General features: G+C 31.2%; 1 protein-coding gene across 1 annotated transcript in view; it reads right to left on the reverse strand.

Annotated features, from left to right (window-relative positions):
- Positions 1-20,204, reverse strand: part of LOC143081059 (uncharacterized) — a 78,911-nt gene that overhangs the window by 35,392 nt on the left and 23,315 nt on the right. Inside the window, exons 13-14 of the mRNA XM_076257295.1 lie at positions 19,202-19,411; positions 12,908-13,111 (exon numbers count right to left, since the gene is read on the reverse strand). Of these exons, the coding sequence (XP_076113410.1) occupies positions 12,908-13,111; positions 19,202-19,411 (414 nt within the window). The remainder of the gene's footprint in view (positions 1-12,907; positions 13,112-19,201; positions 19,412-20,204) is intronic.

Genomic DNA, 20,204 nt, shown 5'->3' on the forward strand with positions numbered 1-20,204 from the left:
TTGTAATGGCAGCTCTTCATATAAGTAGTCAAATTTGTCGTTTTAACATCGTTTATAGCATATGCTTATGATCGAATTGTTTTTGTAGCATTCTATTGAAAAAATATCAGAATATTTCTCCTTTTTGTCCTTGTGGTTGAAATATTGATATTTTTAGGTCTGACCTTTGACCTCAATTTTACAAAATTGTGACCACTCTGGATTTTTACGACCCAACTTTTCTTATTGTACACGTTTTCCTCTTTCCATCGATATATAATTTAGGTGTGTGTTCTTCCGGACCATTAAAGTTTTAAAAAATGACCTCTGGTTGCAGTATTACTAGTAGAACACAGAAAATATAATAAAAATTGAGGCAGGAGGGGAAAAATTTCAACTTAAGGTAGCACTCCACAGTTAGGTGTGTAGTTTCGCATTTTGGCCCCTGTGGTTTTTTCAAATATGAGAGCTAGTGTGCAATAAAATTAATTTTTGGATAGCTGAGTATTAAAATAGCCTTTGTATTGGGTTTATATGAACATCAAGGTTATGTAATGTATGTAATATAGGCTGTTTTCTGTATGACAGTCCGTATTTGCATGTCCCTACCATACATTGGTCCGGCAATTATTGTCATGTTTTTTTCCAACTTTTTATCGCACGAACTTTGTGATTGGATTTTACGAAAAAATTAGGCGAAAGACACCCATTTTTTATTTGATCATTAGGAAGATTTATGAAAACAGTTTCTAAAAAGGTATCACTCAAAGGCATTGAAATTCTAGTTTGATCCAAATTTTGGGGGGATATGTGACATGTTCACCCCCCTTTTTGCAATATTTTATGGTAAATAAATGCAGAATTTTGCCATGGATACACATAAAAGGAATTAATTTTCACCCTTTTAACTTTTGAAAATCAAATCTATGGAAGTAACTGATTACATACATATGCACATGTACAACACAAACAGTTAGGTTAATGTATTAGAAATCCAGGAATAGGGGATGATAAAACATTTTGTGGCTCATTTTTTATTTTATTTTCTAACTGTGGAGTGCTACCTAAACATGAGAAACATGAATAAGGATAGCCCCAGGTTGAGAGAACATGTATAACTTTTAAAATAAGTATCATAAAGTATGGAACGCCGTTGGAGCCAAATAATGGTGGTCTGTGTATCCCGTCATATGACGGTCACCGCAAGGTAAGGGTTAAACTACTAAGCTCTGCGCTTTGCTTACAAGCGTGAGCACACCATCTGTATTCTAATTAAACGGTGGGCAAATATTTGTACATATTCAGGATAACAACAAAACAACTTCATTATATATGTTCTTCGAAATGTGTGGATTATGACGAAAGTTAAGACTGACACTGAGGAAAGAGGAAGGATAGGGGAGACATATGGCCCTAAACCATGACACATACCATACTCTGAGATAGTTGTTACAATTATTCCTTAACATGCAGACAGCTTCATTCTCTCCAAAATTATGCACTAGCAGATTAAACGGCCAATATCAATTTGTGCGGACTTGTCTGTGTATACCATGTATAAGACTACTGTGGATTCATTTTTATTCGTGGTATACCAATTTTCGTGGGTTTCGTGGATTACAGCGAACCACGAATTTAAGAATTCAACGAAGAATAATTCCGAGAAATGTGAATGGAGTCGAATGTTTATTTCCGGTTTTGTTATCTAGTATAGTGTTGACTAGCGATAATTATTGTAAAATAACATGTGTTTTTTATTGAAAAAAGATACAAGTATTTTAATTAAATCAATAATAAATATATCGAATATCAGTGATTATTTACTTTTTAAAATTAATTACAACTGTTCATGGAAAATAACTGCAAGTTGTTAATAACCGTGTCATAGTTTGGTTTACTAGTGATTAAATTAATGACAGGAATATTTATGTTCACACCTTTAACTTATATGATTGTTTATTATATCGTGATTAGGGAAATGAGCTTTCAATCATAAACTTTTGAATGCCTTATAGAATTCCGACAATAATTTATAAATTGTAAAACAAACAAATAAATAGTTGTCTCTGTCCATTATTGTAATAAAAGTTTTCACTAAACACTTTAACCTAGAATGATCAAGCGAGGATTTTGACAATTCAAAACTTTTTCATTCCTTCTGTTTTGTTTGTTTTATTATTGATCAAACCAAGGAGGTTATATGATCACCTAAATCAAATAGAAATCCACGAATTACGTATCTGATTTTTTTGTTGTTGTAATCAGCGATCCACGAATTTACGTATACCATGAAACGTCTTTTTTTTTGTCTATCCACGAAATTGATACCCACGAAAATAAATGAATCGACAGTTTATTAATATCGAAAACCGTCGAAAAATAAGCAAACGCCATAGTGTAATTAACACTTGTTGGCTTTCAGCTGGTTTTTTTCTTTTAATCTTTAGTCGGGTTGTTTGTCTCTTTGGCACATTTATTTTATCCATTCTCAATTTTATTATCTAGTAATTTATAATGATTCAGCAGCATGAACCAATATTTAACCATGAGATGAAATCATTTGTTCTGGATGGGTAAAAAAAAAAATAATAATAATAAACCAAATTCAAAATTTTGCAAACTAGACGGGCGTTAGGTCTTACAACAATCATCAGTAACAGAACCTGTTTCGATAGTAAGAGTACACAGCCAGACGACTATCTGATGAGCGGGTGGAGGGGTTTTGAAAATGAAAAATATGTCTAATAATGAATTTAATTTCAATATTTTGTTTGTTTAATAGTCAGGATTTTACAACCCCTTTACATCACCACCTGACTATGGTGTTAAGGGGATTAATAAAAAACTAAATAATAATCTACAGTTTTTCTACTATCATACATGTAAATATATATCATATAACAAACAGGAGAAAAGAACACTGGCACACATACATACATTCTTACACTTGTATTTAGATAACATAACTATAGAAATTGCAAAGGAAAATGATATCATGGCAACGATCTGTCAATATGAACAGAAGATATAAAGTTTATTTAATATATTATTAATATAGTTTGAATAAAAAGTAATTGATCCTTATCAGCAAAAATGTACTCTTCTCAACCCTTAAATTGAAAAAAAAAAATGTGTAACTATATTTCTATTTGCTTTATAGTATTCATTTTCTAGAATCTTTTATTTTAACTTTTATGTCTATAAAACTCGGTTTCTTATCCTGCTATTTCCATTTCTATGAACAGGTTTAGGATTTAGAATCAACAAATTCAAAAGTAAACTTTGTTTAAGGCTAATGTAAAATAGTTATCAAAGGTACCAGGATTGTAATTTAGTACGCCAGACGCGCGTTTCGTCTTATGTATTGTAAAAGTGATTCTGCAATAACATAAAATTAACAAAATATTGTTTCAATTTCAGTGAAAAGAATTCCAATTTTAGACGAGCTTTTAACCAAAATGCTCCTTGGTATCAACAGCAACCTTACACATGTACTAAGTATTAAATCTTTCAGTTTACAAGAAAGCATTGATTGCAATTATTCTAAGCAAAACTTACATTTTTTTACAGGTATAATATATCCTAACCAAGCTTCTATATTAGTAATTACTACCATTGGAAGATTCTGTCTTAAATTAACAGATGCACAATTATGTCTACAAGATTTGAAGTCTTACTCTTAAATGACAAAAAATACAAAGAAAACTCAGTGTTTTTTGTGAAGGACGTTTGCTTATCTGTTTAAAACTTCCAAGATTTTTAAAAGACTATTATAAATTGATAGCATATGACTATAGAAACTAATACGTAATAAAATTCGGAAAAGAAAATTAAAAAATGAATGCAGTATGCAATCAAATCTACATATCTATAGAAGAGTTAAACATCACATTATTAAATTAACAAATGATAATGAAGATAAATTTTGGGATAAAAGTCGAAGGCTCAACAAAAATGGGGGGAAATATTAAAATTTCCCTATCGGTACTATCTATTGATTATAAAAAGCGTCTGTCCATGTTTGTTAAAAATCAAGGATGGGTTATAAATAAAAGATATGTTTTAAAAACATTGACCTTAGATTGTATGTAATGTTAACTGGAAGAAAAACTCAGTCCATTTATAATATACGAAAAATAGGAAATAATTCTTTTACAAAATTTGTTTTAGATAATGTAGTTTTTTTTTTTTTTATCATAAACCACAGAGTGAATATTTGTAAGAACACTGATGCCGACGACACCGACGACGGAATATGGGATTGGTTTGTCTAGCTTTTGCGACAAAAGTCGCAGGCTTCACAAAAATGAACATTCTTTCGACCCCATACTGTTAAATGATCGACAATCACAAAGATTGTCATTAACCATTTCAATGTGGAATGTATCGCATTGTTAAACTATAAATCTTAAAATATTATAATACTCATTAATGTGAAAAAAGAGGTATACCTTCAATTAAAATATCTCCAAAGAATGCTGTTCTTCGAATCATTGCAAAATTGAGAATGTATCATATTTCCATTCCATATGAAAGAAGTATTTGGATGATCGCACTATTGATTAACTAGGAATGCACAATGGGGTTCAATTGATGGCTACAACTTAAAAATGTCCTAGTTCAGCAACGAAAAAGAATTTCCTTAAGAGTAAAACTAAATCATGGTTACGTCAGTTATTTTAGAAAGTGTTGATTTTAACCTTATCTTCACCATTTAATTGGTATAGAAACTTCAGTGTAATCAGCGACTCTGAAGGAGACAAAGAAAAAAACCCTTATAGAGAGCGTATCAAAGGAACATATATACGGTAACAGCTAGTTTAAATATGAATACAACCAGTTCATTATATAAACACATTTATATAAAACAAATATTATTATGAAAAAAAATCTTATATCTACATGACAGTTTCACAGAACTTCATGCTTGAATCAAACACTTCTTTTTACAAAGTATGATTCGTCCTTTTGAAAAAAAAATGTTAAGTTGCTGGCCCTTTCTGTCTTGGTTTAGGAGTTTCCTGTCTTTTCTTAAATCACCCTTCTTTTTTACCTGAATCAAAGAATAATACAATGTGTATAAATACAGCGAGGTAAGGTCTCTTAGAACTTAAATTAAATATTGAAAAGTTAAAAAAGATGCAATCCTATATACGACAAACAAAAACAATTTTTAAACTCTGGCTGTTTGACATTTTAATGATGTGCATGACAATTGACTATATAAAATTTAGTTAAAAAGATTAAACGTACTCGGTGCTTTATAAATTTCTTTAAATTTTTATGGCGTAATGCTTTCATATTTATCTCTATATAAGGGGTAAATGTTAATTAACATATAAATTTAATAACAATTGATGAGAATAATGTCGATGAAACGCGTCCACAGTACAAGAATATGGTTAACAAATCCCAGGTGTCTACATCTCAACACCCGAACGACATGTTTACGTTGTCTTAGAACTTTGAATACCACGAAATATAAAAAAAAGAAGATGTGGCATGATTGCCAATCAGACATCTATCCAAAAGAGACCAAAATGACACAGAAATCAACAACTCTAGGTCACCGTACGGCCTACAACAACGAGCAAAGCCCATGCTGCATAGTCAGCTATAAAAGCCCCCGAAATGACAATGTAAATCAATTCAAACGAGAAAAACTAACGGCCTTATTCTTGTACAAAAGTCCTCCGATCTGTTATTTTATTAATTGTATCCTATTTTAATTGTGAGGTCACAATTTGTGTATGCATGCATAACAGGACACGCTTATCATGTCAACACATACACCTAGCCTTGCTCATGTTTTAGTTGATGCGATTCCTTTCTTTTTACTTGATTTCGTAATTTTAGACCATATGTGAACCCTACATTTTTTAACATGTTAATGTATCTTTTCCAATTTAGGAATTTTGTCAGTCGTTTGTTGACCACATTGTTTGTTTTTCTAAATAATTCATTCTTATTTGTGTTGCTGATTGCTCTGCATTAAAGAAAATGGTCTGTTTTGCACTAAAAATAACACCGAATGACTTGATTGAAGATCGAGTCGAAGATCGAGTTTGACTACACAATTAAATTTTGAGTATGTTTAGATAAAAAATGCATGTACATACACCTACATGCATATTAATGTTTGTATTTTTTATTTTTAGCCATGATGTTGTCAGTTTATTTTCGATTTATGAGTTTGACCGTCCTTCTGGTATCTTTCGTCCCTCTTTTATATATATATATATACATATTGATTCAGTTGTGATGGTACAACTTCGTGTTCTTCGTGTTTAGGTGCCGGAACGATATTTAAGGAGAAAGAAAATAACTTTTAAGGTCATAGTACGAGGTTATGAACAGTATTGAAATCTGCCGTATCTGGTAAATTATCGTTACTTTAAACCATAATATATCTTCGTAGAAACAATTTCCACATTTAAACAAAATGTTTTACTTATGATACTGGGAAGATCCTAAAACAAATTTTCCGTTTTATGTCGACAAACCCATGTAAGAAAGGACCGTCTCAAAGGAACATTTATAGAACCATAAAATGTATTACATGCTTGCAGATTCTTGAACAACATCTTGCATACTAAAACACATCATGCAGAAATGTACCTAATGTGGTCCCCTTTTAATTTGGAGTTTTTGCTACTATCAAAATTAAAAAAAATGTACTTATTTTATCGGAATCATTTGGTAATCCTTCCCATCTTCCGCTTCTTTATGTAAATCTCTCCAGCGTTGGAGCACATTCAGCTAGCTGTGTTACCTTTAAGGATGATTTCCAAAAATGTATTCACATAGAAATTATTTCAAAGTTGAAAATTTGAAAAAAAATCCTCCATTGAAACGTTGCGCATGCAAAAAATGTATTAACAGGAATATACATATTATATACACGAAGCACTCATAGTACGGTGGCTTATATGTAGATTTGATATTAAAAGCAATGTCACGCAAAATAAAATCAACGAAAGGTCGGCACTGATTTAAAGTAGTGATTCCTCCATATATATAGAAAGATGTGGTACGAGTGCAAATGAGGCAACTCTCCATCCAAGTAACAATTTATAAAAGTAAACTATTATAGGTCTAGGTACGGCCTAAACACGGAGCTTTGGCTCACACCGAACAGCAAGCTATACAGGGCCCCAAGAATTACTAGTGTAAAACCTTTCAAACGGGAAAACAAAAGGTCTAAAGATATAAAAATGAAAAACGCGTAACACTTATGAACCACATAAACAGACGACAACTACTGAACATCAGATTCCTGACTTAGGACAGATGCAAACAATTGCAGCGGTATTAAACGTTTTAATGGTTCCAAACCTTCTCCCTTTCTAAAAAATATTAAAGCATCACAACATAGTAAGACACACTATAAAATATCGATTGGAATGATTTAACTCAATCAAAAAACGTAGTTACATGAATTCACACCCAATGACGAATAAATGTGATATGTGATACATGTAAATACATATTTAATAAAAAAAATAAGGGATGATTAAAGTAAAAGCATAAAACCATTTTTAATAAAATTCTCAGTTTCAAAATAATAACCTTTTCAAAACACTAGTATATATTGAAAGGGGGTTTATAAAGGAATCATAAGAGCGAAACATATATATAGGTTAAAGTGCTTGTTTTGAGATATTAGCCATTGCAATTTTGGCGGACAAATGTTCTCTCTTGACTTTTCATAGCTTTATCATTGACAAGTTAAAGATCTAAAAAACCATTAAAAAATAATTAAAATTTTATAAGACTTTCACAGATGGCTTATCATTATACATGTAAAAGATTTAAAAAAAAAAATGGGTGTCAATGAGCAAAATTTTTCAAGGCATTCAAATGGATAAAACCAGAGGATTCCGAAAATCGGACAAAAATTTCGAAACATGACAAGCGAACATCCTTAAGTATTCTTCGTTCTATATAATCTTCCTTTTTGGAATACCAAGAAATTTCTTGTATGTCAATAAAACTAATCTAAATCTTGGTATATGTGGGATGAATATCAACAATTAAACTATACAATTAGTGCTCGATAACACTTCTTTTTCTTCATGTAAAGGTGCCGGAACGGTATTTAAGGAGAAAGAAAAATAATTGTGATGTTCATTGTACAAAGAAGTTACAATTTGTAGTAATTCCAAACAATCAAAGCTGGAATATAGACAAGATACATGTTAACATTAACCAAAAAGCATTACAAATAATTTCAACAGGTCAAATTAACAAGAAAGTATGATTTGAGAGTACTCGCTGTTACCGACAGCTAGTTAAAAGTCAAAACAATTAATACTAAAAAATCATGCATCGGAGACTTAATTCAACTGAAATACATTCAAGGGATTTAGTATTTTAACGTCATTGACAGTAAAAGAAGACATTACTTGTGTGCAATGCCAAAAATATATGTATCGACAATGAGTAGGAGTAAGGAGTTTACTTCTTTATAATCAAAATGAACGTATCCGTTTTAAAAGAATACAAATTTAAAAATCGATATTAGTGCCAATGTCACCTATACTCAAAGATTTAATTACAACATTGGTAAGATAATCCTTACTTATGAGTTTGTTTAAATGTTCGATGAGTTTTCACGGAACACATAGTGGTTTCCTCGCTTTTAGGACAATATTACCGTAAAATTTATGATGTGAAATACAATTTTTAATAAGTTTCATACCGTTACAGCCACATTTACTAATCACATATGTGTATCTATGAAAGAATTTAGTAAAAGTTTTAAGTAATTTATGGTAACGAAATCCCTGACCTAATAATTTACAAGTAATGCATTGATTACGTTCGTTAAAATCTATGACATCACTACACACACTGGCATACCGAACGAGTTGGGATATATAAACTCCATATGATGGAGCCGAAGGAACATCACCGTCGAAAAAAGGAAAATTAACAATAGGGAATGAAAAATCGTCTCTTTTGTATTAAATTTTAGTATGGTGTTTCCCTTTAGAAATTGAAAGTTCTAAATCTAGAAAAGGACAACTACTGCTGTTTATATTGGATTTAGTTAAAGTAAGTTCTTTTGGATAAATTTCGGTAGTATATTTAGAGAACTCTGGATTATTTAACGAAAAGATATCATCCAGATAACGGTAGGTATTGTTGAATGAATCAACAAAATGCAACAATGACGTGTCTTTACTGAGTTTGGTTATAAACTGAGATTCATAGCAATACAGAAATAAATAGGCTATTGAAGGGGCACAGGTAGTGGCCATAGGAGTACCTACTACTTGTCGATACACTTTATCATCGAAACGTACATATATGTTATCAAGGAGATTTTAAAGCTTTAATCATAACTTCACATCTCCAGGAAGTGTAGTAGCATACTTTCCTTTTTCGTTAAAGAAAAAGGCTTTAAACGAGTTACAGCAAATAAATTTGCATTGAGATTTTCCAAAAGACCTTACTATCAATATGAAAACTTTTTCTTGATTAGATTTATAGATAAGTAGTAGAACAGTTACTAGATGCGGAGATGAAACGGAATTCGAATGTTTTTTTTTGGTGTAATTTCGGTAACCAGTACATAGCAGGGACTTTCAAATGTTCGGAAGAGGCTTTAAGCTTGGTAGTGACAGTAATATGCTTGTTAACAATTTAACTCTTTGAATGTAGAGGAAGTGATAATATCGTTTTGAAGAACTTCCGTGTGGTATATGCGTCACACCACCAATACATTATTGGCTGCCTTGTCTGCCAGTACGAACACAAACAGCTTTGCGAGTACTTGAAGTTTATTTTTCATTCTAGAAATTGGAATATCATGGACCCTATTATTTATTTCAGAATTGTTTCAAAATGAGATATTCGAATATGAACAGTATTCAAAATTTTATTCAAATAACTGTCTAAGAGATTTTTTTATCAGATTTTTTACGTTTGCATACAGAGCGTCTTTGATGACCTGACGACACTGTGTCCAATCTATTATAAATGGAGGACGACATTTCGCTCCTTTCTTCAGAAAAGTTTTGACCTCACGGTCTTCGATGATGTTGACGTCTTCTCCATGACAGTCTTGAACATTAAAGTTCAGTATTAACACTGTTCAGACAAAAAGTACTAAGTATTAAGGGTCAATCAACATTTTTCTATCTTTTTCGGACCATTTATAAGTTACACTTAGTAGGATTATTGTTAATAAGGATACTTGTATCAAACTAGTTATCACTGGAAACAAAAGTTTCTCTAGTTCATAAAAATAAAGCGTCCTTTTGATATTCTAAAAAAAGTTTTATTTAGAAAAAATAGGTATTACTAGATGCGGAGATGAAACGGAATTCGAATGGTTTTTTTTTTGTGTAATTTCGGTAACCAGTACATAGCAGGGACTTTCAAATGTTCGGAAGAGGCTTTAAGCTTGGTAGTTGCAGTGATATGCCTGTTAACAATTTAACTCTCTGAGTGTAGAGGAATTGATATTATCGTTTTGAAGAACTTCCGTGTAGTATAAAATTAATCTGAACATGAAAAACGTGAAATCAGTCTATGTGCATACCCATGTATGCATGATACAGGCCCATTTTACATAATCAAAACTGTATGAATTTCATAGATTTTAACCTGGTCTTTCAAAAGAATTCTCGCTGTCTGAAAAGAGCTGCAATGGCTTTATAAAAGTTTTCAATTTTCACTGCCAAAAAAAACCAGCATTTTTACAGTGTTGTCTCCCCTTACAAAATGTATATTTAATCTAATTTTTAATCTAATTTTAATCATTCAACCTATTTTAATTGAAGCTAATTATCTAGTTTTTACAAACAAATACAAAAAACATGATACTTTTCACCAATTATGTAAATAAAAAGGATTTCCCTTCATGGTTATTTTTAGTCGGGGAATAACCCCTAGTTTTTTTCTTCTTACGAAACTGTTAGCATCCTTTTAAGATACAATGCTATTTTCAGTGTTTGGTACAGGTTGTCTGTCACTGTGCACAACAGTTAAACATAGAACTCAAGGTCAGAAAACACTGTCAAACATCCAAACGTACTATTTACACTGATCTGTTTCATACTTGTTTGAACTCTAAATAAATTCGATTAATCAAAGGAGTATGTATATAATTTTAATCATATTTTACTCTTCCATAGCATTGGTAGTGGACAACAAAAATTTTCTATATAAACACTATGGCATATTTGTTAGTTATATTACTGCAGATTTGTCAATATTATGTGTCCATATTTAAATTGTTTGTGTGAAAACTAGCAGATATTTAAAACTAAACAGATTGGCGTCAAAACATGCCTTTTTTTTTTATAAATACCCGAGGCCATTAGTTTTCTCGTCTTAAATGTTATATATTTGTCATTTCATGACCTTATATAGCTTACTATTTAGTATTGTTTTGTTTTTCTTAATTGTTGAAAGACGTACGTAGACCTATAGTTGTTAACTTTTATGTCTTTGATTGAAATATAGTTCCCTGCAAATGTTTGGGAGTTACTCTCGAGATGCTCACATTGACGTAATAGTTAAAATAGCCTGCAGAAAAGATTGAAACAGCTCTTTGTAAGAACCAGGCAGAGTGCGATATATGAAGGTTTCCAGATTTTATCTATAATTGGCCTAGTAGAAGCAGTAAATGAATACTGCTCAAAAAATAATTTTGAGTGGGAAAATATAAGTGGTAGCCATTGTAACGGACACTCTATTTTTTTGGTTGTTAAGCGTTAAAAAATCTTTCATAAATCAACTAAATCAACACAATTCAGAGCCTGATTATGAATAGAATCATGCATTTTTCATTAATGATCATATGTAATATTACGATATTGTGATAATTAAGTAATTAAAAAAATTAAAAAGCACATTAATACAAGAAAGATTTCATAACTTGTGATTTGTTATTCATTGTCTAAATACTGGATGCAACATTTCAAATAAACATATTCCAAAGTAAATTGTTTAAGCTCCATGATAGTTTGAACATTAAAGCTCAATATTCAGGCTGTAATCAACAGTTTTTTTCTATGTGCCATCTTTTGAGGGACCAATTATAAGTGACCCTTAGTGGGAGTGTAGTTAATAAGGATACTTGTATAAGACTAGTTATCACTGGAATCAAAATTTTCTCTCGTTTATAATGAAATTGAAATTAAATAAAATTTACTTTTAATATACTATAAAAGTTTTATTTAGAGAAAAATAGGAAATTAATGCCTAATCTGAACATGAAAACCCTTAAATCAGGCTATGTGCATACCCATGTAGGCATGATACAGGCCCATTTTACATAATCAAAACTGTATGAATTTCATAGATTTTAACCTGGTTTTCTCATAAATTTTTTCGCTACAGGGTTAGTTCGCTGTCTGAAAAGAGCTACAGTGGCTTCACAAAAGTTTTCAATTTTCACTGCCAAAAAACAGCATTTTTACAGTGTTGTCTCCCCTTACAACATGTTTATTTAATCTAATTTTTAATCAAATTTTAATTATTCAACCTATTTCAATTGAAGTTAATTAAGGGGGTACCCAACACTATACCCCAAAAAAAGCCTGTTGTTTAATTTTTCTTAATTTTTTGTTCATTGATAAACTAGGCCAATCTAAACATTTTGTAAAAACTTTAAAAGATTTGAACCATAGGTTTAAAAGTTTTGGCAACTCAAATATGGCATCTTTTACATGCTAGTATCGGCCAAATTTGAAAGTTTCTGAAATATGGGTATAGGGTTAAATATGTTATTTTAAAAAAAAATTAATCTTAAATTCATTAATTGACAATTACAAAGTTAATAATGTTAACTGAGGCGAATATTAAAAAAAATATGCCAACAATTTTAAAATTATAAATCATTCGTAACCTATTTTACATTACTATTAAAAGCATACAACCAGATAGATATTCAAATAAATCTTTAAATGTTTACCTGTATGTCCTAGCACTTGAACTTCTGCCAAACTAAGATACCATTTTCCCCTTTTCAAAATTGTCACATAGCGGCCTGTGATCGGAGTTTTGCATGCTAACATTATAAATTGTCCAGTTTTACCAGGTCCTTTAAAATAACTACAATGTTTCATTTTATTGTGATTTAGTCCAACTTTAACCTCTATATTCTTCAGCCGATGCCCTGAAAAGATATCAATATCAAGAGTATATACATTGTTCTTCAATCTTCAATCTGTCTGTGTCAGTCATCATAACACCGATTGTATTCAAAATAGTTAGTACACTCTTTGTATTGACACAAATTTTAATTCAAAACAAATTTTCCTTTTTTTTTGCTTCGCATCACGGTGCGGAGCTATTAGTTTCAGTAGACGTACACACCATCTTTAAATATTTACTGATCACTGATTGGTTACTTTGTGATGCGGCTGAGAATCAGCAACAGTCATTGGTTTAAGTGAGATAAAGACTTACAGACTTTTCTCGTTCAGGATAAGTCATTAAAAGCCGGAAAATTAACTATGTGTATATCAGTTCCGATCAACTGTCATTAATTCATGTTCGTTTTATTATGCATATATTGCACACTGAAATTCAATATTGAAATATCAATTATCAATACACGTTTATTTGTTTTGTCAATCTGCAATATGCACGATTTGTTCTACTAAACAATGTTCCTATACAACGTTTTAAAAAAACATTATCTGTATTTTAAAACTTCTCCTAATCAAGCACACCTCCAGAGAGGCACATTTATAACGAACACTCTTAAAGTAAATAAATTTTATATCAATCAACTATCTAAAAATACCACATGCACACATATTACATTAAATTAGGACAGAGCGAAGCAGTCCACAGCTTTTAAGAAAGCTAAAACTTGCTTATTATTATATACATCTCATTAGTGTTCATCAACAGGAAGATCAAAATAAGATTCTACAATCTATTCGATCATCAGGTTATGATGTGGTTGATTTCTCCTATAGTCCAGTCAAGATTTAACCTCAAACTAATTGCAACAGAAAATGTTTTAGTTCTAATCTATAGCATTATGCCCTTTATATACACAGAAAAAAGTCCCATAAAATCTAACTTGAGGAAAACTCAAAATCAGCATTTTTAATTTCCTATGGAAATTAACATTCGAAGGGGAGATAACTCTTGCAAAAATGAGTCTTTTTTGGTCAGTTTTTGGTTGTTTTTCTTGAAATTTATGTAAAATATGATACTTTGATGGGGTTATAAGTTTGTATTTGACTAAATTATATAACCTTCTGCTCATGGAATGTACATCACCGAAGTGTTATGGGTAGTTATATTTTTTTCGTGCATTTTTCATTAAGGAAATTGCAAATTTGAAGCTTTGTAACCATTTTGAAAAAATAATGTGAAAATTTGGTATTGTTTATATCTGTATATTATATTTTTTCAGCAACTTACTTATCTAAAGAAACTTTAAACCACAAAAAGAAGAATACATGCTTAATTATTTTTTGTTAAATTTGAGATTCTTTACCTTGACATGTTGACAAATTAAATAAACGGTCAACTAATGAATTACGAAATCTAGATTATAGCTTGATAAAATATATGAAAACACTTTTAGAGTTGTTTTTATTATACTCTAAAGACTGCTAAATGAACAAGAATCAATACATTCTGATTAATAGAAGCGGTAAAGTTATAATTTTGTATCAATTTTTATTGATATTTCTGCCTTTTTTGCAAGAGTTATCTCCCTTTTCAGTGCAAATCTCCATAGGAATTTTAAATATTGATTTTTTTAGTCTTGCTCAAGTAAGATTTTATGGGACTTTTTTCTGTGTATATTTGGAGTATAATGCTAATGATTAAAACTTAAAAATCTTCTGTTGCAATTACTTTCGGGTTAGGGTCAAATTAATGCTAGATTGACTGGACTACTATGTTTGCCTGAAAAGATATCAATATGAAGAGTATAGACATTGTTCTTCACTCTTCAATCTGTCTGTGTCAATCCTCATATCACCAATTGTATACAAAAAAGTTAGTACACACTTAGTAATCAAACACTTTTCAGTATCGAAGATGTTTTTATTCAAAAACAAATTTTATTTTGTTTTTCGTAAGGTATATACCCGGTACATATAATTAGTCTTCATCAAGTGGAAGATCAAATCCAGATTCTAAAAAACTCCACTCGATCACCAGGTTATAATCTAGTTGATTTCTCCTATGTGTTATTTGAAAAATAGATATACTTAAAAAGCAATCTGGATTAAACAGGGACAGTTTTCAGAATGAAGGCTGAAGAGGTACGATCCCATAAAGATCAATTTGATTTGCTCTCTAGAAAAAAAGCAATAGTAGGGTACATGCTTGTTTTTGGCCAAAAAATCTAAATAATTGAATTACATCTTCAAAGTGCACGTGGTAGGGCAACGAAAATGTTAAATTTGGCTTTATATTAAACTGCATATTAAATCTGAATCAATATTTACGATGTAATAGATGCACATTTTGAGACACTTAACATTTTGTTCGTTTAACTGTTTGTATCCTAAAAGTTTTAAACTTCGAAGGTATGAGATTTTACTACAGAAGTCTTATAACAGTTTTATTCCCGTTTAACTCCCAGTAAAGGGTTTTTTCCTTCTAAAAAAAAAGACCAGCTACACACGTGCACCGATATAAATTGTCATTAAAAAAATACAACTGGTGAGACACGGATCAATACAAAACAGTGGTGCATGCATAGGGCTAAGGTCGTTACATGACAGATCTGCCAAAACATTACTAAATTTAGTCGAATAAACTCATCATAGATACCAGGATTAAATTTTGTATTAACGCCAGACGTGAAATTCGTACACAAAAAAATCATCAATGACGCTTGAATCCATGAAAGTTAAAAAGGCCTAATAAAGTACGAAGTTTAAAAGTTGAGGAACATAATTCCTAAAAGTTTTGCCAAATACGGCGAAGGTAATTTATTTTTGAGGTAGAAAAGTCTAACGATCGTACGATTGCTCATTCAAATCGTCATAAATGACATCATTGCTGTGGTTATATGTCAGAGCTTAAGAATTTGATATATATATTAAATAATTTACAATTTCTTTCTTTCATGAAATTAACACTTGAATTGCGAAAATTAGATAACATGGAATTTTAGGACAAAAAAGTCCCTTCCTATATCAGAAGCGTGTAATTTTCTTTTTGAGAAGTAATTGAAAAGTCACATTCAACAAGTTACTTTCAGAAAAGTCAAATTTGATTGAACATCGATTGATTTCTTGTTAGCTATATAACATCCGTTCGAAAATATTTCAGGCATATTCCAGACACATACATTTCAGCATTTAAAGAACAGTCAGAGAGTTAGATCTAATACCCGTCCCCAATATTAATTTTGATTAAAGACAGTCATATCGTCTTATCAAAATAAATTCTAAGCATGAATGAGTTTGACTATCGATAAAGTGACCAGTGAAAATCAACAGGTATCTTCCTCTTTATTCACTTCATCTATATGGCCCCATATTCCAGAAAGGTTTCAATTTCATATACTAGATCCTGAAAACGCTTTTCAAATTTTATTCCTTTTTTAGTATAGACAGTGTGACCTCAAAAACAAAATAGATCGTACTTTTATTATTATTCCAAGACAGTATTGGAATTAATCTCATTATATTCTGAAATTTAACACAATTTTGAAAGTGTGATTTTTTTTTTAAGAAATGATTATTTATTACATGATATAAAGTGTTTTTTTCTAAAGATATAGACACATTTATCAAGGTCCGACGTCAAAAACATTATTGATTTTTAAAGTGTTCAATTTTAAGATTTACATACATGTATATTTAATATTGAAATTTGACATGACAAGAATGAATGCACTAACTAATTTCTGAATTTACAGTATTAAATGATTTTCATGATTATATTGGCAACAAGAACACTTTGAGGAGGTTCATATATATTTGTTTTAATTCTGAGGATTTTTTAAATAATAAACAATCATAGCGTAGTATGATACATGTAAATAAATATGAATGTTGTATCTACATTATATATTTACATATTTATGTATGTACCTGTCCCAAGTCAGGAGCCTGTCATTCAGTGGTTGTTGTTTGTTTATGCTTTACTTTTTTGTTTTTCGTTCATTTTCTTATATAAATAAGGCCGTTAGTTTTCTCGTTTGAATTGTTTTACATTGTCATATCGGGGCCTTTTATAGCTGACTATGCGGTATGGGCTTTGCTCATTGTTGAAGGCCGTACAGTGACCTATAGTTGTTGATATCTGTGTCATTTTGGTCTCTTGTGGACAGTTGTCTCGTTGACAATCATACCACATCTTCTTGTTTAAATATATAATTCAAGCAAAATAAAGAAAAGAACTTGGTATTAATGTTCTACTTGATTAGTAAACATAATGAAAATACTAAATGACTTTTAATATTATAATCCTAATGAAATGTGTATGATATCACAATCGCATAAATTTTATAAAAGCTTTGCAAAAAACTAATCTATCATCTTCAATTTCATCAACAATAATATTTATCATTTTCTTGTAATAAAATGTGCACAGTCTAGCAACATGCTCATATACATATTGTTCATCATATAGTACTTCAATGAACTGAAATTCATCAGGATTTAGCCAAATTAAAAGTTTTCATTTTCTTAGTCCAGTGCAAAACATAGTTAACTGAATTAGCATAAAAAATCCTCGATTCCCTTTCACTTTTAAAACTAAAATACCATTGTTATTCATATGAACATCATATTTTTGACCTGTGAATAGTTCATTCAATGTTGTCCACTTGGCAGAAGGTACAGGACTTTTAATTTCCAGCAATGTGTCGTCAATTAAAATGCCATCCGGACTTGCAGATAGCCAGTTCTCTTCTGATGTTACGTATGTTCCCTTTTCAACGACACGGTATCCATTTGTCAATAAATACTCCTTAGCTGCAGATTGACCTTCTTGGCCGTGCTTTGTAAATTTATTACCTACAAACTTTGGATGAAGATGTTCACGAATAAAGTTTGTACAGTCTGTAGTTTCCTTAATCGGAACTTTGCTTGCACTGCTTGCAGTTATTCTAATTTTTCTTGCGTCTTTCCACAGAACACCCTTGCTCTGGTTAATAGTGTCAGTTTGTAATTTTACAGTACGGGCCAAGTCGACAGCAAGATATTTAGAATAAAAGGATGAGCACCTTTGACAAGAACTTAATGAATCATGTTCACCATGGTCTTTAGGAATGTTCTTCTTAGCGGCTGGTTTGCTGACGAAACTTTTATTAATTGTTGTTTCTTTTAGTTTGAACAAGGGTAGAAGGGGAGACTGTTCTACAGCTGTTCTAAGTTCTTGGGAAGAATAATACATTGGTGTGTCACGAACACCTGGAGCATTTACATTTAAATCTTCAAGTAAATTTTCACCCTGTTTTGGTTTTTTGAACACTATGTTTGACAAAGGCCTTGGCTCAATGTTTCTCTTGGTACCTCTATTCCACATGGCATTATCATCTGTACAGCTAGCACCAGTCATGCTATTCCTGACTGCATGTTCAACCTTCCAAGCACTGCACCTACATGACTACAGGATAGCCCTTGCCCTGCCATACAAGTACACCATCCTTGTTCAACGGTTCCGTCCATAGAACAAATTACATAGGCTTCGTTCACCCGACTAACTGTCTGGGAAGCACGAACGTCTGCTTTCAAATACAATCTAGCATCCGAGAGAATGTTATGCAAAACTTTGGCAATATTACCGCTCTGAAAATAGTTGTAGCTTTGGAGACTTTTAAAGTTTTTCATTTCTGCACCATCCACGGCTTTTGACGATATCAAATAATTAAAAATGTCCCGTACATGATGTTTGGCCACTTTCTCATGTCGTCAATCCAATTTAATTCTGAGGGCATTGATCTTTTCACCTGAGTAGTCATAATACAATAATAATCCCACAGTTTTTATGCACTGATTCGCTATGTTTACAATTTCTTTCACTTATGCAATGGCGGACTGCTATCGTGACGCGCAATTGGCAGTTATCTTATCGAAGGGCGATAATTGAATAAATCCGTCTATAAAACAGTACTTAACTTAAATCAATTGAGTTGATAGTTTAATGATTAACATATTATCATATAAACGTGTCTATTATAGTGCAACATAAAAATTAAAAGTTAACACTCTTACCTAACACAAATCAATTCATTTTGAATCTAATTATAAATGTATTTTTTCTGACTCCTTACCACAGCAATCTTTTCTGTTAATAATATTGATCTGTTTTACGTGGACAGTTTTCCCCAAATCAACAGTCCAATATGGATTTCTTGAGGCTTCTGTGAGTGTAAATGTGTTTTCATTTCCATCAACTGCCCATGAAGGAATATATTTTTTGTTACCGCTTGAATAGTGTGTTCTAGTCTGCCATGCGTGTCTTCCAAGGGCATAGTTATGTTCTGTAGAAAATTAATACATTTACAAATTAACATATGCATATATACTTCAGTTGATAAAATATTCCAGAATTTGTATTTCCTATCATGATTTCCACGATAGAAAGTTGCTGCTAACAAGAAAGCTATACGACCAAGATATCAATTGGTAATGTTGAAATCACCCCTTTGCAAAGTTTACGACCGCCATCAAGAATTTGGGGATTGGCATGAAATATCTGATTCACAAATGACGATAGATATGTTTGGTTTGTCATAACCATACCTCGTCCTTCTTTAACAGTATGTGACCTACCGGATTAGCCTTATCACCGGTTTTGCACTGACATGAGCAGCACAACGGGTGCTACATGTGGTGCAGTATATGTCTACCATTCGGGCGGCTGTTATCCCAACATTTATTTGTTGGGCTCATCTTACTCAGTTTAGTCTTTAAGTGTTTTTATGCTGTTTGTCTTTTAATCGTGTTTTGATTTTTGGCTATGACATTGTCAATTTTAGTGTCCCTTAAATATCTTTCGCCTCTGTTTTTTTTGTTTTTACCAAAACACAAAATAATCAATGAAAAAATTATGTCAGACTTTGGATACTTTGACGTTATATTCATCAACTGTGTAACGAATTATTTGATTTAAATTAATAAGAAACATGCAATTATGTTGACATTGTTGACCTTGTTACGCTAAATGTGATAACCAAATATTAAAAAAAAAAACAAGGAAATGTCATAATAAAAATTTCATTCATTTTGGTATTTTTTAAGCAAACTTATTTTTATTCTGTTATTTCTTTTGAA

The sequence above is a fragment of the Mytilus galloprovincialis genome, chromosome 6 (assembly GCF_965363235.1).
Source record: "Mytilus galloprovincialis chromosome 6, xbMytGall1.hap1.1, whole genome shotgun sequence".
Lineage (NCBI taxonomy): Eukaryota > Metazoa > Mollusca > Bivalvia > Mytilida > Mytilidae > Mytilus > Mytilus galloprovincialis.